Genomic DNA, 21,964 nt, shown 5'->3' with positions numbered 1-21,964 from the left:
ACATGTCAGGCCGCCAATTCCACACCATGCGATGCTTGTTGGCAGCCGAAGGTTCTCCATCCCTCGTCCTTTGGCACTTGCTCCTGCCCGCTTAGGAATACTGTACCCAAGAACCAATACCTCTGTCAATAGCAAATAACATTTTGGGTGTACAGAAACCAAAGGTCAATTGTTTATTCATATTAGTATACGTTATATATAAAGTCTCACAGTGCAACTGCATAAAACTATATATGCATGTATATCCGAATACAAGTCTTCTTACGTGTCGATTATATTACTGTAAAATCATAATGTTGTAGCCCAATTTTGCAAATAAAGGGTTTATTACTTTATTACAGTCTCATCAGCATATATACAATCACAACATACAATAAGGTATAAGCATACTACTAAAAGCTGCAACTCGGAAGTATCGAGTTATAAGAGACTTGAGTACCAACATAAGAATCCTCATTCACTTATAGTGAAATGAAAGGGAGCCAATCCCTGAATTCAAATTACAGAAACTGTAACATGAACTACATAGTTACCTCGCTGCGTTTTGAACCGGTTTTTGACAGCTCGTTATGGGCGCGGCCGTCATGGGATGGATCACAAGTGACGTCACAGCTGTTAGTTGCTGTGCCCTTAATAAATCTTAAGGGTTATGGTCTAATGTACTTTTTGTATGTGTCTGATGTCCATCTCCGAAGTTTCGCGATGACTTCGGGAGGAACTCCTTTCCTTGACAGATCCGTTGCGCGCCCAATTCTAAAGCTATGTGTGTTACAGAAAGCGTTGTCGAATTCAATACCCCGAGGCATTTTGCTAGTACCGCGTTAACCTGCTGTCTTGTAACTGGCATAACCCCTCATGACATTGCCAGATGGTCGCGCATTCTCTGGACAGGACATATTAATTCCTCCGATTTTGGAATTTTGACAAAATGCTGCTTGCCCCCCCCCCCCCTTCGCCCTTTTCAAATCCTAGCTGGAGCACTGTATGCATATAACTTAGTAAGTAATATAAAAATGTACAAATAACATATTGTTTATAAACAATGAGCTATATATAAAATTCTTTGTTCAGTATACATTTTGTAACTGCATTAAGGACAAATGTGATTCATTGATGCATACATAAGAGCATTTTATAATGTTAGGTTTGTTTTGTAGCTGTTTCTTATATTACAGGTCTCCGGTCCCTTCGAGCTAGATGGTGTCGACCTGATTGGTCCATTCAAAGAGACGCCCAGTGACCACAAGTACATATTCAACGGCACTGACGGCAAGAAGTGGGTTGAAGCATACCCTAGTCAGTCACCCGGTCTAATAGTCACAAGGTTGTCTAATGGTCAGTAAGTCGTCAGGTATAGTGGTTATTCATTCCACGGTCAGATTTTTGTAATGTGAAAAATAAGAATATGACAAGAATGATTAAAACGAAATTACTTAAACTTCATTTTGATATGTAATGATTAGGCTGTTGATATTTTGATCTCAACAGTCAATACGACTCTTAGGATTTGAATATCAGTGAAAGCCTTGTTCACAATTAAGCTAGAAGCATAACATTTTTATTGTCTACCATAGGACAATACACAACTGCTATTTCAGAAGAAATAAAGCAATTGAATGTGAATAATGTACGTGAAAATACATTGTGTAGGAGAACTTTTCCTGAAAATTTGCGGCGCAAGATAAGATTGACAGACACTCATGGCTATTTCAGTGTACAATGTATATACATATATATATATATATATATTATACAATGTTGTTAAAAGCAGTTTGCGCAACGCAGATCCGGCTAAAACTGTTTGCGCCAGATTACATGTATCTGAACATTGGAAGTGCATAATTACATCAACAGCTTTGGCAAAAACTTTGTGTAAAGCGTGGCGTCAGCATAACATTAAAATAGATACTAATTACATTCATTTATTTCAAAGATAATTAATGAGATACTGTCATATCTGATCAACGGTTAACTACATTTAAATTGACAATTAATTGCATTCATAATGTTCACAGATGGTTAACTGAGATAGTGCCACATCTGCTTAACAGATAGGCTCATTATCACAAAATCTAGACAAATAGCGTCGCTGATACTCAAACTACATTAACTTTATTATTAATGTTCGGATATATCCAAATACGTTTGCTATAAAAGTGAAACAAATATTATGTTTATAATTTATGTTAGATATAGGATCTGATATGTTTCCGTTGATAACACTGGTGGATAGTATGTCTTTGATAGCACATGACTATGTACAAAGGCCATATGAAACTATTTTAGAAGCATCATAATTCATTGCAAACATATGAATGACAACTTATGACATTAGTTTAAAGTCGGCCATTTGATACATTTTTATTCAATATCTATCATATTCCTAAAACAGGAAATATGGTTGTTTTTTTAGTTGTTGTTTATAACTGAAATTAAGTGGCATCTCATAACAAACACTATTTTTATAAGCAATCAGGTAATCATACAAATAATGATTTTAGGTTCCCAAAAACCAAGAGTAATTATGGTATTCAAAGAAAAAATGGACAATATCCCAGCAAACATGATATCGTTAAAAAAGAGTTAAAGGGAAAAAATGAAATGCATAACATAAACAGAGCTTACGAGAGAAAAGAAGTTCTTGATTGGATGGAGCAATCGACAAAAGAGTTTGAAGGTCATGTACACCGGGTGACAGATCAGTACGTGTATCAATCCTGATAAAAATGGACTTCAGTGAAAACTATACCTGCAGAACTCTAGAAAAAATCCAGCATTTTTATTGGAATATAAACCAAGAAAACCAGCTTGAACACTGTAGTTAAGTGTATATTTTAGAGAAATTGAGCAAGATCTCAACTATGTTCATTAACACAATAACAAAATAGCAGAATTAACAATGGGCATTGCAAATGCAAACGCATATGCAAATGCATGTGTTTATAGTCTGATTACTATATACATATTCAATCGACTTTGACATTTGCCCCCCGATCACTAGTCGTCCGTTTACATTCGGCGCAGTTTGCAGAGGAGCAGATGTGGGATAAATTTCTTGCTCAAGGAAATTCCAGTGGTCAGGGCGGGATTCGAACCCGGGACCTCTCGATCCCTACGCCAGCGTCCTACCATTAGACCACCGCTCCCAATTGAAATAGTATACACAATAGTAATGCGCATCGTTCAAAATGTAAGTCATTCACACTTTTTGACGGATTTCTCTTCTTATTTTATTAACATAACGATATTCGATTTAGTGAGCAGATTTAACAGCCGTTAGATTTGACTACATGATGGCACTACCTTGAATGTTGCCATGACAAAGGCTCAGGCAGTAACAAATTGGGACCCACAAAGCTCAATGCAGATAATGCCGTGAAACAAGGAATAGTTCTGATCCGAAACACGCATTATGTCTTTGTCTGGTGTGCCATGCTTCAACCCATGACAGGGCAATTAATTACAAAATGATGACAGAATGGTATCTTGAGACAAATAAATATATAGTTGACCAAAAGAACATGCGAAAGGTGCCATGAAGCTGCATACTGTACTAGGGGCAGAATCTGATACCACTGTATAGGTGCGCAATACAAGTTGTGCTTGTTCTGACTGTTTAAAGGAGGATATTTTAATGTTACATCAAACAGTACATGGGAAAAAACAATTTTGGAAAGGCGAACCGATACTGATCATTCCGATGATTTCACAATAGAAGCAGGAGAATATACTCACTGAAGTCTATAAATAGAAAAAACAATCGAAAGCCACGTAATCAACATGAAAGCATCTGGGAGATTCAAAGGATAAAGGTCATTACATAACATATTGTTTTCCACTAGTTTTATGAGTTCAGTGTGTATTTTTTTTGTTTAATTGTTCTTAAATGGATTCATAATATTGTTTTTACAACACCCCATAATGCGAATGCGCAAGTTTAGAAGATAAGAACCATGAGTTCATAGGAAAGTAAAAGACTAAAAGTGATCGACCTGGCCAGTCATAGATTTTTAAATACTGTTCCTGGTCAGAATAGTAAGCATGCGATGAAACGTTTACCTGTAAATATGGTGATTGAAATTAAATGAGGTTGAAAAGACAACACAAAATAAAAAGATTCATTTCGCATATTGTTGAAATTTTATTATTTGAAGCCTTAGATTAAGTTGGCATTGTGGTAAGAATTTCGTTTTTCAATTTAGTGCATCGATTTATATTTTCCTGATCAAGCTGCATGCAGTAGTCTCAATGATCCGATCTTCAATGTCAGCTATGTTCAGTTCTTTCATTATTTAATTTATTGTGTGGTTGTTTTCAGTGTGCAATGCGTTTTATCCTCCAGGTAAATGATTTTATAGAAGCGCGTACGTCCTATTGAATAAACTATGGGCTTATTATACAACGTCTTCTACATGTACATAGGGAATGCTATTTAAACTTTCTCCCGTTAATTTTGTACTTAAATTGGGATGTATGCATGAACATTAAAAAGCCTCGCCATGTAAACCTTTCTTCAACTCATCGGATAACTTCAAGGACACAATCACATTAACATAGTATTATAAGTGAGACTTTACAAAAGTTTGACAAAGACGTTATTTTGTTTAGTGCACGTCGTTCGATCGGACTTTTTGCAGATATTGAACAATCAGTGCCGGGGTCTTTTTATTACATTGGTCCGGTGGATACGGATAACAAAGCGCTCGTGACGTCATTCATTACTTTATACACTTATCATATTTATAATAAGTATTTTTTTCTTTCAGTTCGCCAAAGATGAGATTGAAGATTGCTAAATGATAAGGGATGAATCTATGTGTGCGATAAACAGCGAGTACCCCCAAAAAAGTTCAATGACAGAATCAGCGGTCATACGGACAAACATTTTTAATAATTCGATATCATTTTAAAACACATACGTTGAAACTAATTACTGCATGAAGTTTTGAATGAAAAACAGACATATTTAAGGTAGCGCACCTGTAATTATTTCCCGCGATTTCTTCGAATATCGAAGAGCCTTTTACCTGTTTACGTATGAATATCTTATTTAAGCAGTTACTAGTGTGAAGTTGTCGTGGTCGAGTGGTTAAGGCGATAGACTAGAAATCTTTTGGTATCTTCCCGCGCATGTTCGAATTCTGCCGATTACGCATACTTTTTGCGACGCGTTTTATTTCTTTTCTAACGTAATTTGATTGAATATAGCATATAAGCTATGTGTATTGTTAAATGTGTTGCAATTGTTTTGCACATTCTTCAATTTTTTTTTAATTAAAACAACGTTATGGCTAAATTGGCTGATCTACTGCTGAAAATACGAATCATGCATTTTGCATTTTTACTTTTATTTCAAAAAGTAAACGGTAAATCTGTCTATTTCTTTGTATTTTGTTGAAGCAAGTGTATCTATAAAAACTAAGTTCAAAATATTACTTAAATGATACTGTTTTAAATTTTATGACACTTTGTTTTTAACCAACCCAATTTCTCCTTGGCTGAAACCACTTACATTTCATGGCGCTGTTCCATAGATAACACGTTATCAAAAATAAATGTCTGTAAAAGAATATTTATTTCATCTTGTTTAAACTTTAAACACCTTTACTGCATCTGTACACACAAATTGCATGTCCATATTTGGAAATCTATATGAATTATGGAACGTTCATATACCCTAGGGATGCAAATAAACTGGACAAAAGCCGAGAGTGGGGTGGTTTTTAAAAAATCAGTATTTTTTTTTTTAAAGAATGGAAAGCTTTACCTAAAAATGTGCATGTAGTTCAGTGAAATTATGCTGATTAAGAAAACAATACATTAGCTTATATTTGGAAAGGGGCCCATTACAGGTACGCTACCTTAAGAGCATATAAATAAAGCGATCCGTCGCTGTAGACAAGCTGTCACGCAATAGTCATCTAACATTAATTTTAAAGGCCGTATCTCGCGTTGTGTTTGTGAAAAATATCTAATTTACTAACAAATATGAATACATTAATTTTTCATAGTTCCCGCGACAATTAGATCCAAAACGTTTATCGTTTATACATCTTAATCGTTATGTATACTTAATGGTATGTATGGCCATTTAATAAACACAGCATTACTTTTCAACTGGTATATTATGTGTATTTCCGTACGGGTTAAAAAATGCATAATTTATTTGTCATTTATTGCAAGTGCTAACCTTTTCCAAGGCTCATTTATTTTAGACATATTATTGAATATATCGTTTTTAATCGGCCAATAGTAGACGATGTTGAGTTCCCATACGCAGCTATTAAACAACGAGTGCTTGAAATCGAGTATTTAAATAGCCAAGCATCGACACAGTAAAAATACTTGTTCATTTGTCGATGAATAAAGATAATGAAAACCATGTTTTGATTCTTGCATAATTTGTAAGAGAATTGAAAGCTCCATTTTATACATAGCTATGCTCGGGTTCGGGTATTCTATTTGTATTGTAAATAAGTAGTTTTACCAGCACTTTTGATCTATGTTTTAGGGGGATGTATTGATTTTATCTTATATATATGTATATGTAATAATCGTTAAAAATTATGACTGTGATGTTAAGACTCTCTTGTTCATTAACCCGACAAACCATTAGTCGACATGACATCATCGCTTCCTCCCTTTGATATGTACAGCATCAATCGATATTATATTTTCTATAATTTGAAATATAAATATAGCGTCACGCTTATGTACTTTTGACTTCTATTCATACACACGACGCATTATCAAGTCGAACCATTCTTTGTTTGTTCGTTATACGTTGTTATGTTTTTCTGTTTTTCAGCAGAATAAATTCAAACAGTGAATAAACCACTGTTTTTGGAGGCAGTTGAAATAAAGGATATTATTTTATAAAAATAAATGTCGGACAGCATGTCGGAGCCCAACAGGAAGTTAATTACCGTGATGCTCGTGCTGGTCTGGATTTCCTCGGTAAGTTAGCACATGGCGCTAGCGTTGAGACTTTGAGCCACAAAAATTCACACAAACGCGTTGTGTGATGGGCATTTTCTACAAACATACTGCGCTAAAATTGTGCTCCGTTTATGCGGTTAAATGTGATATGTTCAGGCTGCTTTGTAACAGCATGCTTTGGCGAACTGACAGATAATACAATCGAACAGTTTTTATTAAAATCGGATAACTATGACGATGCGCTTTGACGACTTGTCTGATTCTGATACAGATTGATATGTGATCAAGTGTTAGTTAGGCAGTTATGCAGGATCTCATATTTCAACACACACACACACACACACACACACACACACACACACACACACACACACACACACACACACACACACACACACACACACACACACACACACACACACACACATGTGGTCATAACTTACACACAGTATAACAGTGTGTTATGGTTCAAATACCAGGAAGAGGATATTTATTGAAAAGCATCAACAGCAAAAACAGCAACACATGTTCATAGCGCTGATATTCGAGTTTAATAAAGAGATCCTATTTTTGTATCCCGCTTATTAATAACAAGGGGCAGAGTTTGACCGGACTTCTATAATCGGCCCGCGACCGACATAACTGCCCGATAACCTTAGGTCTGTGAGCCGTTATGCCGCTAGGGGCGATTTTTTGACATCCGGCCGAATATCTAGATTTTAGTGACAATTCGGACTTTTTTTTGAAAAAAATGTATATTCCAAAAGCATCGAACGAATCAAAAACATATTCGAATTGTTTGTCTGAAAAGAATAATAGGAACTTCAATAGGAACACAATTAATCGCTCCGGTCAGTCATTCGATCTCGTAAATCGTGCTTTTGGGCCGAATGGTAAGCATTCAATACAAACGATTACAAAGATTTTGTGGCTTAAAATGAATTCGGAGTTATGGATGGAAGAACTTTTTTCGCGGGAGCTGTAATTTTGTGACCCGCTAAGAAATTTCGTAGCAAGTAAAGACGAGATATAGAGCGAATTTTAACAAGATATAAACGCTAAACACTTTCTCACCGATATGGTTGGAAAGTGAGCGGCATTTTTAAAAATTAATGACAGTAATAAAGGGTATAAAACGGCGAAAAATACCTGTCTCGGCATGGACGATGTTAACTTGTTTGTCACATAATAACACAATCAATATTACTTGTTAACCACACTCATTCACATATGGCTACCATGAAATGTTTGGTTCCAGTCGCAGAACATGATAAACAGTGGTTCTTTTACATCACGATGATACTTTGAACACAGACACTTGTTTAATATAATAACTAAATCGTAACATAGGATATTTATAAGGTATAACATAAAACATAAACATAAAAATGTGCGTAGAAACTGTATCACAAATTATGCTATTGAAAGTTTACGATTGTAATATTATTTACGGTAATGATAGGTGTATATACAGTAATACTGTTTAATCAAATTATTATTGTGCTAAGACGAATCAATGCGGCTATCGAACGTATTATAACATTATTATATTCATTGCATATACATGTACATTATTTTATTCCCATATAAATACACCCCTTCTACTATATATATATATATATATATATATATATATATATATATATATATATATATATATATATATATATATATATATATATATATATATATATATATATATATATATATATATATATATATATATATATATATATATATATATATATGATTTTATATTTAGGGTTTGTTTATCGGGGTCGCAGGGCCCACTATGGTGGATCTGCGCATTACGTTAAACACTTCCTCCGCCGAGATAGCGCGCTCAGTCTCCGCCCAGGGTTTCGGGCTATTCGCTGGCGCGCTTGCATGCGGGTTTGTAATTGACGCCATGGGGACGTGGAAGTTCCTCTTGGTGACCCTAGCTGGAACCATAGCAACAGTCGCCCTCATCTTGATGTCGTTCGTCACCTCCCTGACCTGGCTCTGGGTGCTGTTCTTCTCCGGCGGAACAGCGAAAGGGCTTCTGGATGTCGGTAAACGCATTTACTATCGACACAAATAAGACATAGAGACTATGTGTTTGCTTTCTGTGTGATACCGTGGAATATTATTTTCAGTGAAGATAAATTTCAGGTGTTTTATATCCGCACCCTTATTTTTTCCTAATTGTTGTGAAGAAATTAGGTTAAGAAATAAACTTTCCGGTACCATGTTGGATTATATTTTAATATGCCATGGGTTTAAAATGAAATTGTTATGAGCTATTTCTGGCGAAATGACCAAAGTTGTCATGTGTGAGTCGCCCTGATCCGAGCAGAAATAATGCACACATTAACCATTATTATCCGCTATAAGATAACACGAAGTGTTTACAACAAAGGGTACAGTAAAATATGTAAACGCCGCAGACAATATGGATGTATTTAAATATGCTCCTTAGCATGTAAAACTGTATGAGCATAGGAGGATTTCTGTACCATTTGATTCGAGGGTTTTTTGTTACAAATTACGAATATAAAGTTTGATTGAAAACAAATTCATCTACAGGCACAATCAAATCATGTTTGGCTAGTAAAACGTATACAGATAATATGATTTTTACTTAAATAAAGCATTTAAATACCAGTTACATTAATATAATAAAGTTATCGTTAAATTTCGTTGCAGCCTGTCAGCGGATTTTGATAGAATTGTGGCGCGACCAGGCCGCAGGCCCCATTAACGCCCTATACATGGGCTACAGCATTGGTTCCATGTTAGCTCCACTCGCCATTAACCCATTCCTCGCCGTTTTGGAGTTTCGATCTGACAGTCCCGTCAACGTGTCAAGCAATAACGTCACTCTCCAAGGAGGCTGGGAATTCATCGTCATAAAAGAATCCCGTGTGTACGTAGCGTTCGCAACCATCGGTCTCTGCGTGGCGACGCTGGTGATGCCGTTTTTTGTGTACTCCTTCGTTAAGTGCTTCAGACGCAACAAGAACACTTATTCGAACATTGACGAACCGGGAGCGAGCGCTCTTTCGCCTTCGAAGAACGACATAGTTAAGCGGGTGCTGGCTATCCTGAATCCAGCGTCCTACGCTGACGGAAATTGCAAGTTCGGGCTTACTGTACTTGTGTTTACCATACTGCTGTGCATGAATATGATGGGTGGTCTAATGATGTTCGGAAATTTTGTGAGCATGTTGTCCGTGGATCAGCTTCAATTCGCTTCAACAGAGGCTTACTATCTTGACACGGTCTACTGGGGCGGTGTCACGATCGGGCGATTTGTAAGCGTTGTTCTATCTCACTTTATTTCTATACGTAAACTTTTCCTGATAGATGTATGTATGAACCTTGTAGCTATAACCTTCGCGGATATTTTCGCAACAAGAGGGAAGAATTTCTTATGGATATTCACTGCAGCAGTCGGTTTCTTCCTTGCGCCAATCTCTCCGACCGGTATCGCGTACATCAATACGCAGATAGAGGTAGGGGGAATCGTGCTGACGTTCGGCATGCTCGCTTTTGGCTTCGGCGGACTTGTGTACATGTGGATTGAGGGCGCTCTGTACGTAACATATGGACCTAGCACGGTGTTTTACACTCTGCAATTCTGTGCGATATTCGTGTGTCTTATTTCAGTTATATTTGTCGCAATAACCTGGAAACGAAAACGCTCCGCGAACAACGAGGACCAGACGCAGGTTGTGACGTCAGATCATGACGTTGCGACGACGTCGGTGTTGCGGTACAGCGATTTAAATACTAGTAACTGACATGTTCAGTGTTATAGTTTTTTAAGAGGCTTTATAATAATACACGGTTGCACGTTATAATTTCATTTCCATTGTTATTGTTGAATTTAATCATCCAATGTCTCGATTATGAACCATACAGTCAGTTTCTCAAAAATGTCCTGTTCAAAGAAGTTAAACCGGTAACTAGCATTCGTTGTAAAAAAATCATCGGGCCTTAACAACGTTATGTATGTTAGCCGAAATGTTTATTATTAAAAGGAGGAAAGGTCTAAAAGCAGTCGTGGTTCTTATTTTAATATTAGATATAAGATGAGGCTGATGTACCTAATGTAAAAACTTGGGTAATTATAAAATAATACTTTACTTAATTAGTGTCGCCAAGGTTAAAGGTAGAACACCGACAATAGTATTCCTAAATACTACATACGTTCTATAAAATGAATGACAATCCACGAATAACAATATATTTTAATTTGTTTTTAGCAATATAATTGTCAGTTGTTCTATGAATAAATTAAATACACAATTGAAATGGTGACGTATATAAAATATAATATCATTTGTACACATGATCAAATATACAGTTTTATGTCATTTGTGGGGTATTTGGTTGTTGTTATTGTCTGATGTAATATGCTGATAATGTATTGAGAAAACACGTCTTAAAGAGACATCATTTTCATTCCATATTGTTGAACTATCTTTCTGAAAATTTCATGCAGTTATTGCGAAAGGCACAACAATAGGATTCGATGTTATTCGGATTTGCAGCGCTTTAAAATCGTAAAAATGAAATAATCATATATTAATATTAATATTGCGAGCTAAGTTTCTTTTTTACCTCGAACCATATATTATCAGATTGATATTTTTCTATTTTTTTCTAATTTAGTTAAGCCAGCATATTTTACGTCATTTACTGACTATCTTTGGTGAAAAGTTAACGATACAAAAGGCAACATGCCTTTGGTAACTTACTAAACAAATATGCATAAAGACGACCACACACATGAAATTCCGAACACAAAGTATTCAACATAAATGTATAACTAAATGAATACGTAAATAAATACCTGGTCTTCATCGACAGTATTAACAAGAGGCAACAAAGCAGCTAACTATTAAGGTAACCATTCATTTTTATCAAAGCATGCTAACTTAATTTGGAAATATCCTTAATTATCTAGTGTATCAGTACATATACACATATAGATCAATTTGTGCATACCATGATGCCAAAAGTGCATATCCTTTACTATAATATGTTTTATTTGACCTCAGTCAATCTTTACTTTGATTTATTTTTTGCTAAGGCCACTCCAAATTGATGTGTTGGTCGTCGGATTTGCCGCTCCTATTTTTTCAAAATGGAAAAAAAAATAAAAAAAATTACCGCTCGCACTCATTTTTGTGTCCTATAACCATAGCGCATGTGTTTTTTTTAATTTGTGATAAAAAGAAAAAAGCAATCTCGCAGAAACGATTTTGACGCTGAATATGAATGCGAAATATAGTGTTTCGTAAACTTTTTAATGGATAACTGTAGTCGCTCGAAAATTCGATCGAGACGACCAGAAAAATGGCTTCCTGCGTGACCGTTTTAACAAATTGCGGTGAAAAGTTGCTGCAGCGAACCCTTATAAATATAAACATATCTGCTTCGTTCTGTGACTTATTTGAATGTGTTTGTTCACGTTCAAACATGCAACTATCAGCAGATACCGTTGGAGCATGCTCAATTTAACAACATAGGAAAACATGACATAAGTTTTGTATGCATTTTCTTCATTAAATGGGCATATGGACGGTATTTCCCTATAAGTAGGCAAATTTTTCCTATAACACAATTTTAAGTGAACAAAAAATAAACATACAATCATTAAAGGCTGGTTCTAAAAGAGTCACAGGGACAATGTTTTAGAAGTATTAAAATACATGGTTGACGGAACACGTTTTACAGCTTAGAGCTAGGTCCGTGTATTTTAGAAACATCAAAACAGTGTTTTGTAATGTATATAATTTATTTCAGATAAATATAATACCGTACTAGCCAACGACATGCCCCTTTTAAAATAAGGTATCGACAATGGTTTATATGCATGGCCTTTGTCCGTTTGTCTGTCATTATCATTTTGATGATTGTCTCTCTTCAAGTGCTATTGGAACATAGTATACCTTTTCACAGCTTGCAACATAGTATACCTTTTCACAGCTGTCACTATTGCAAATCTCGAACAAATATAAGCAGCATTAGGTAGACATGTGTCCCTCACTTCAATGCTATGGTTATATTTCGTGGTCAAAGGTCATATGGAACTTACTCCTATAAATATGAGGTCGATATACATCGACCTTATATCGTTTAACGTCAATTTGCTGTAGCATCGTTCCGACATGAAATCATATCGGAAGCTTTAACGGCTGCAAATTCATATAGCAGCGCAGAATCTTCATGGAAGAGTTATTCAATATAAAAATATAAACATTATTTTACTAATTGTATAGAAGATGTTTAATTAAAACTTACAAGTAATGCTATTCCTAATATGAAAACACTAGCTTTAAACTTGTGTTCTACATTTTAAAGTTTAAGTGCTGAAACCTAATTTTAGTGCATTTTTATTTGAAAAGTATGTAACTCATAGATATATTATTGCTTGTTTGTACAAAGATTCTTTTCTTTGTATAAGAATTGATTTGAATGTAAACTTTAGCTGTTTGAACCTGTATCTCTTGTTAATGCAATATTTTTCTATCGAAATGTGTTTTTTTTATTCTTCGCTCTTCGCTCGCTCGAAAATTTTCCTGTTTAAAAAAAAAACGTTTTTTTTTCGCTCGCCTCTTCAACTTTTTTTCAAAAAAATCCGTAGACCAACAAATCAATTTGAAGTGACCTAACCAGTGATTGTAGACTACAGTTATAGTATGCCTACACTTAAATGTATTGTCGCCGCAGCAGAATGAGTGCATGCTCAATCTCTAATCACGTAAATCAATCTGTAAGCAATGGTGACACATTATATTTGACAAATAGAAGTGTTTTCATGATTAGCCTTATATATACAGTTGCTTGTGTGAAATGACTGATTTTATTGTCTAAATAAAACACATCATTTCATACAGATTACAGCTTCTTGTCAAAACGAATCTGTGTTTTCAATGATCTGCTTTGTTTCCTTTGAACATATAATATATTTAAAGTTTCAATTATGCCATTGTATTATATATGTAAAATCAAAGTTTAATTTATTGTTAGTAGTACATTTCAATTATTATGCGTTTGCCATTTTACTGTTTCACTAACTGGTATTTTCATTGATAGCATGTGTTTGTTTACACTGTCATTCCTTGTGTATATATGTTTAGGAATTCAAAATGGAAAAGGTGTACGAACTATATAGCTTTGAAATTGGTTTAATAAAATATAAATAAAGTGAAAGCCGATTTCTCTTTTTTGTTTTGTTCCATCAAGGGTACCCAATTGTTGAACATTATTTGCAATGTTCACATTTAAGATTCTCATCGCCTGTGTATACGCCCTAAACGTCTGTGAACGTTTTTATTTCTCGCGAAACTTATTAACTATTTCAATATATCTGTGGCATTTCATTCGCAGTGAGACAATCTGTTGTAGTAGTAGTAAACGTTAAGAATGAAAATCAAATAATTACAGTACTGTCGTGCAAATGTGCAATTTTTATAATCTGTACACATAATATTATATATTATATGATGGTTTGAAAATGTAATTTTCCTGCCTTTAGGTGCTAGCAACATATCACCCCTGTAGAAACAAATCTCGCTCCTGTAGAAGAAAAATCTCGCTCCTGTTGAAGCAAAATCTCGACCCCGTTGACAATTAAAGTAAACTCACCTTGATGTTTGTATTTGTCGTGGCCGTTCGAATGGCCTACCTTTAAAGGTGAAACTTATTTTTACAACAACTTATATTGAATGCATTCATTAAAAATGCGAACAACTAAAGAGCTTTCAGCGCTTTGTTTTACAACTATGACAGCAAGATATATAGGATCTGTCACGAGTTGTCATATCATACCATATTTTATTAAACGAGTTAAGGAATTTTGTTAGTAAGTGAGCCTTTGGCGAGCTTACTAACGAATTTCCTGGACTAGTTTAATAAAATAAGGTATGAAATGACAACGAGTCTCCGATATTTTTTATCACACGCTTTTAAATGAGCAAATTAAATAAATATTTACGCAAACATAATGATAAATCCCGAATGTTGTTTACATTTCGTGACGTCATTTGACGTTGCAACGTCGTTTCAGCAAAACAACAAAATGCGATTGGTCAATCGAACGAAAATAAGCCAATGAAAACGCTTAGAAAGAATATTACACATGTGTAAGATAAAAATATTCGTAATGGTTATATTACATGGGAAACAGGATATGGCATGTGATAAAGTGTTTTACCCAGCCATTATTGTTCGGCGCTGTGCCGCGCTGCCGTTTTGCTCTTTTCAAAAGCAAAACCGCCACGCATACCTATCGATACAGATATTAATTGGCTCTTGACCACAAGTGTAAGATTTGATGTCAGCAAAAATTGCGTCTAATATTGTCTATGACTTCGCTTGAAATGGCAACCGGAAAGCATTGCGTAACCTTAATTTCGCAAACTTAAGTAATATTTTTCTTAAGATTTACCTCTTTAAGAGTAAGTATGTAAGTAAGTCTTATTATTGATGAATATTTAATTATTTTTACTTTAAAATGCGGTTTACACTATGAAATGTATTAGTAAAATCCCATGGGAATTTTCGTTTTCCTATGTGATTTTTCGTGTTTTTTTCCAGTTGGATTTTTCCCACTTTCTGCAAATGATTTTTTTTCTTTTTATAGACCCACCGAACATCGGCCCTTATTCGTAGATTCAGTTTACCCATCTGTCCTGAAATATCTCACACGTGATTCAAATCGATATTACCTTCATATCGAAAATTAAAAAATCAAATACGACTTATAATATCATATGAATCAAACAACCGTAACGATATTATACCGGAAACAAACCGATGTTCATTTTTAAATGACTTATTCAAGTGTGCTATTCAAGGGTCTCACGTTTTCGCATAACTTCATTAGACTTACCTATTGTATTGTGACTGTCGTCGGACAAGATTTTACGTTGTTATGTATACAAATAGAAGGTATTAATGAAATGAGTGTGTGAGGCGTATTTAGGTGGGGGGCTAGGGGGCTAAAGCCCCCCAAGCTCCATTGCTAGATACGATTAAAAAAATGAGCCCCTTACAGTTTTAATCCACTTGTGTATTTTCTGTCATATGCCCCTTATTAAGCCATAAACAGCTGTCGATTTGTGTGATTAGCCCCCAGGCATCTAACCTTCGCTAGCTAAACCGCACGCTTCATTGACTGTAAGTGATAAACTGCGCTTTTTGATTGGCTGAAGGAGATACATTCAACTAATGAATTCATCGATACATTTAGCTATAGCTATATATTTAGCCGCATGGGACTTGTGAAAAACAATATTTCAATTTATAGCAATTAAAGATTGCAATTGACAAGCATCATTCATTTTTCGGTAAGTTTCTTTGATGAATTTAAATAGATAAATGTGTGCAAATGGCTGCCGCATGGGACTTGTGCAAAAACATTATTTCCATTTGTATCAGTTAAAGGGTTTAGACGAATGTGCAATGGACAATCATCATTAATTTTACAGTAAGTTTCTTTGATGAATTTATTGGTATTAGCTATTGAGAGTGATAATCCTTTTGAGTAACAAGTTATTGCCAGTGAAATTCAACAGCACACTTTATGAATGGCAATTAATTTGTTTGTGCTCCTCTCCTGTAAGTGCTAGTGACCTATCTATATATCTATCTATACTATCTAACTCCCATTGCGGGTATTATTGACAGGTAATTGACCTTGAATGGTTCAATGATGATCTTCCTTCCCCTCAGTCTCTGCCTGCTGAGTTGCACTTATGGCAGGCTAAGTGGAAAGGTGTACCCAACCAGCCTACTACCCTTCAGGGCTCTGTTGCACATTGTGATTCCCAGCTGTACCCCAACATTTATACTGTTTTGTCCATATCATGTGTATTCCATGTCACATCATGCGAGTGTGAAAGGAGTATCAGTGCCCTAGGTCTTGTTAAGACAAAACTAAGATCATCTATGGGTAAGGACAGGTTGTCCACTTTGTGCCTGCTTTCCATTCATAGGGACATGGACATAAACATTTGCAATGTGAGTTTGCTCAGAAACAGGCGGATGGATCTTCCTGACATCATGTCTGAGTTGTAGATTGTAACCAGTGATAGTACGAAGAGATATATGAATTATCTAAGTTATCATTTCTGAGAAAGTACAAATATCATAACATTAGTTGAATAGTTGTAAGAATATACCTGTGCATAGATTTTCTTGTATTGTTTTTGTTACAAAATGACATAACATTTATTGGAACTTGAAATAAAGAGTGTTGCTTAAAATGTTATTTTATAATTTGTAAGAAGGTTTATCAATGAATTTGCCATATTTGACAGTTTTTGAACCACAAGACTCAACAAGGTATACATAATATGATTACAACCAAGTTTGATAAATATCCACCCATCCAACAGGGTGACCTAGTAGGATATTTAACAAGGTTAAATAGGAGGTCCACCCATCTAACACTGTTAAAAAATTTTCGGATAAAAATTTTGTCTCCCACCACTTTAGTGGTTTGAGAGACATTTGATTTACCCCTGTGTGTCTGTCTGTCACACTTGATGTCTGAACTCAAGTTCTTGTTTGTTTTACATGCACTTTTATCATGCAAAATGGTGATTAGATAGCAGGAAATTGCATCATTTCAAGATGCCATTTAAAAAAAAAATCGACCACAGGAGGGGACACCCCTCCCGCACCCTCCCCAGTTGAGCCCCCCCCCCCCCCTCTAAAATATTTCTGGATACGCCTCTGGTGTCCATCAACGATTCGAAAGAGAATACGTTTTAGATACAAACAGCAAATATTTATTAGATATGTTAACAGTGAATGTATGTCACGAAAGTAAGTGTTTGTTACTTGGAGTTTAGTTTACTCGAAACGAAAACAAAAGGTTTAACAAAATGTTCGTTCGAAAATGGAAAACAACAGTTTAATGAATTTGTGTCTAGTCAGATTCATTTGCATGCTTTAATATGTTTGTCACTCTGTACAGCTATATGTAATAGTAAGTAAGTTAAATGGAAACATATTGAAGGATAAACATTTTAAATATATTAATTAAACTCAGTTGAATACATAAATAACACACCCAAAACACTTACTACTTTTTTTGCAATTTGTAATTAACCGCGCGTTTAAATGCCCCTTTTTTGGGCGATTGCATTCTGCAATTCGCCCCATATGTTACATAATATACGTATACCGAAGAATGTTATCCGTTACTGCATTTAACCGCTTTGCATCCAGATTCTGCATTAGCAAACAAAATAGCTCCGATGAGCGCGCTCCATCCATGACAACGTCTGTTCACTGTGGTATTAGAACCCGAGTAACACGCAGTCCTCATGGCAGATGTATACAGCGACGAAATATCGGTTCAATACTGAACTATCTGCACTTAACCGATACAGGGCATTTATGTTCTTTTGTTTGAAGAAATTAATTGCGTTCGCGATATGGGCGACAAAATTTAATTACCACGCGCTACATTTTTACTGTCAAAATAAACATCTCAATGTACTCTGCGCTACAAAATTTTTATATCACCATTCGCCCGTGCTTTTCATGCCAGTATTGAACTTTTTCCTTACACACGAAATACATGTTGTGGTTGTCACTTTCACGGCAGCTAAAAAAATTGTGTTAATGTATTCCAAGGAATCAAAACAATGTCGTATATGTCCGTCCTAACAGTAGAACATTACCAACATTTATTTTTTGTTCCCATAAAGTCACTATAAGACCTACACTGTGTCGGTGTGACTTAAAATCCAGCAAATAAATTAATTGAATTTATATGAATAATAATTGAATCTACATGATGTATAGAAACATTATGACAACGTTGATCTTCACGAAATCTCAGATACATATAACACTAAGTCAGAGTAAAAACCTAGGTCACCAGTTCAAATGATAATAAACAAAATTGTGTTCACAAATGTTTCGCAGTTATCCGTTGGCACGTACGACAATGACTTGTTTTTAAAAGCAACATTTAGTTTTAACGCCAATAGCTTAGTCATATATTATTTTGACAGCCTGGCACACTTCCTTAATTCCAACTGTTTTATTCAACAAAGGTGATTGGTTGGAATCACGGTGTATAGTGTTTTTACGACCACAAAATTTGAGCATAATCGCCCCACCAATACTTTCAGTACTTTGATTAATTTGCTTCGCCATGCCCCTGTGCTCTCCTCGGTTAAAAGTTAAAAGCAAAATTGTATAAACGTTATTTGACATGTCTCCTTAAACCGACACAGTTCTGAGGTCACTTATTGACAATGAAAAATACAATATTCAACCCGAAGTAGTTTAATGCCACATCTTAACTGTCTAAGATGTGACTGAGCAATAGATTTCATTTTTTGCGTGCATGAAAACAATTTTTGTTCTGCGCAATCGTTTTTCTCCTTCTATATAAGTTTGCCAAGTATTACAAAAGAAATTGTAGAGAATCACGTCAAAACCTACATTTGGACAGTATATCTTGATTAAAAGAATTAAAATAATAGTATTTAAGGCCAAACGTTAGACTGTATTACAATCGTATCATCTTTATGGATGTTTGGAATTATTATCCGTAATATATAAGTGTCTATATCAATTGTTTCATGTACTTTAAATTGATTTATAGTTTGATTTAGTGTGTTAATATGTTTGGGTCTTACACAAATTTGGTGATGTTACCTGGTATTTTTATTATATATTTTCATATAATAATTTATGTTTTTTGAGCTTAAGAACAAATGCTTATATAAATGCATATATCTGTTGTGTTACTCAAGATTGTCTGTACGTATGAAAGGTAAAGGTAAAGGTCTTTTTTATTGTAGTGTCACCCCTATTGAAAAGGCCAGCCAATTTGGCTTATAGGACACCATTGCGTGTATACCACGTACCTCCCAACTCCAATCACTATGCCAGGCGCCAGGCGGATAGAAGTCGGAAACCATTCATTTTAACTTGCTCGCGGCTCACGAACCGGCAATTTCGAAACAAGTCCCATGACAAACATCCATCCTCCGACAAACGCTCCCCATGGGGCTCGAACCTTCGACCTCCCGATCCCGAGGCGGACGCCTTATCCACTAGGCCAAGGCAACCGGTGTATATATAATCGCAATTTCTTCATACTCAAAATAACGAATAAAAGCTTTAAAAAAGAAAAACACTAACCAAATAACTATAAACTATTATAATTCTGAGCGATTTGTTTGTTGGTAAACTAATATTATGTTCATGCCGTGATGTTAATAATTATAATAACATTAACTCAAGATGTGTCTTTTTATAAATATTAATGTGCACTAATGATCCAAATGTGCGCTTGTTCACGCAAACGCTTAATTCGGTATAATAAACATTTAATCCGTATGAAACAAGAGAAACAATTTGGTTTTCCTTTTCTGAAAATTAAAAGAAGTAGTAGCATCCCTTTTAATGACAATGTCCCGCTGAAAGTACCGAAAAGTGTTTTAAGACACACTTTGTTTGATTGAAAAAAAATCTTCATCATATCATGGTGCATAGCTCTTAAGTGTGTTGTTTTTCGCCGCGAAGACCTAATAACTTTATTTTATAAAACGCTTCACATTGAAATAAACGCATACCATTTGTGTGAGGTAGTTTCTAAAACTAATCTGCAGAAATAAAAATAACAAAGGAAATAACGGATTTGAAGATGAAATATGTAAATTTGCGTTTACAATATATTTTATGATCTGATACGATATCCTCTACTGACAATGAGCGCATTAATCGTATGAAAATTTAAACTCTTACAAACAATGTAATGCGACGTATTCGGCTTCGGATGATTTTAATCGTGTAAGAATATTCCAATGTTGCTGCAACGCAGTTCTTATACAAGAGATTAATTCACATTTTTTAAACAAATCATGTCAAACCATAATACATGGATGAGTTCTTCTATTGTATGTTGCTAAAAAAATTAGAGCGTGTAATGAACGTATGTTTTAATTTTAACGAACAATTACTAGTCTATGTCGTAATATAAGTAGTCTTAAACAAACTGGATCGAGAAAAGACTGAGCAAACAAAGCGGTAGTGGGGTATGTACGTCAGCGAGGTGGCAATGCAAACAATATATTTCACTTTACGATTGATATGCTCGTAAATTCTGAAGAGCAATATTGTTTAAACAAATATTAAATGATCTTATAGCTAGGAATTTAATTAAAATACAATATATAATCTATATTGTTTTAATATCCAAGCATCAAACCATTGACACATTGCACGTGAAATAAGAAATGAATTTTACAAATGATTCTTAGTGTTGAGTCTTCTCATTCTAACTTTTCAGAGTTTCTGCGATAATTGTTTTAAATTTTTGGTCTATGAAACAATAACAGTTTCGTTCATTAGTGTGAATTAATAAATTAATTATGTAATGTAAAGCTTTCCTTATTTTGTAACGTTATTTATGATGAAATTTGCAAACACGTTGTAGGCATTTCCACGACAGAAAAATTGTTACTTTGATTGCTTATGAAAATAAATTGATAATTATCTATGAAACATTAACAGTTTCGTTCATTAGTGTCAATTCATAAATCAATAATGTTATGTACAGTTTTCCTTATTTTGTAACGTAATTTACGACGAAATTTCCAAACAAGTTGTAGGCATTTCCGGTAAATTTATAGTTTGTTTTATTTTCAAAGCCGTCTTAGACTCGTGTATGTAGTCTGCCTGTAGACTATGTCTATGTAGACATACCTGAAGCAAAAGACAAGAGAATCTTTTTTTTCAAATGGAATAATCTTCAATCAAGATATTATAATACTGTAATAAACAATATTCCATAGTTTTAAAGAGTATCCACCAACATATTTGCAACGATTTATTCAAATAAAAACTGGGGCCGAAAAAGCCTGGTACTTGGGCCGAATATGCCTGAAATTGGGGCCGAATGAGCATGAAAAAAACGGGGCCGAAAGAGCCGACAACCGCTTTAAAAAAAATCACAAAAAGTAGAACTTACCTGGGCATCATTTTCCTCAAAGCGATT

General features: G+C 34.9%; 2 protein-coding genes across 2 annotated transcripts; both read left to right on the top strand.

Moving 5' to 3' along the window:
• The first annotated feature begins 6,784 nt into the window (after nt 1-6,784).
• Nucleotides 6,785-9,022, top strand: LOC127865582 (sodium-dependent glucose transporter 1-like). Its single transcript, XM_052405432.1, has 2 exons — nt 6,785-6,957; nt 8,702-9,022. The coding sequence occupies exons 1-2, from the start codon at nt 6,886-6,888 to the stop codon at nt 9,020-9,022; spliced, it is 393 nt and encodes a 130-aa protein (XP_052261392.1). The 5' UTR covers nt 6,785-6,885.
• A 213-nt stretch (nt 9,023-9,235) lies between these two features.
• Nucleotides 9,236-10,724, top strand: LOC127865568 (sodium-dependent glucose transporter 1A-like). The gene is made up of 2 exons (XM_052405414.1): nt 9,236-9,254; nt 9,628-10,724. The coding sequence occupies exons 1-2, from the start codon at nt 9,236-9,238 to the stop codon at nt 10,722-10,724; spliced, it is 1,116 nt and encodes a 371-aa protein (XP_052261374.1).
• Nucleotides 10,725-21,964: the final 11,240 nt, after the last annotated feature.

Source organism: Dreissena polymorpha, chromosome 2, assembly GCF_020536995.1.
Source record: "Dreissena polymorpha isolate Duluth1 chromosome 2, UMN_Dpol_1.0, whole genome shotgun sequence".
Lineage (NCBI taxonomy): Eukaryota > Metazoa > Mollusca > Bivalvia > Myida > Dreissenidae > Dreissena > Dreissena polymorpha.
This window is presented reverse-complemented; position numbering and strand designations above follow the sequence as displayed.

Bases quoted from the DNA above. Each gene is read 5' to 3' on its own strand.
- LOC127865582 (XM_052405432.1), top strand. From the start codon at position 6,886: ATGTCGGACAGCATGTCGGAGCCCAACAGGAAGTTAATTACCGTGATG. The intron at 6,958-8,701 runs GTAAGTTAGCAC...TTTTATATTTAG, and splicing joins TGCTGGTCTGGATTTCCTCG to GGTTTGTTTATCGGGGTCGC.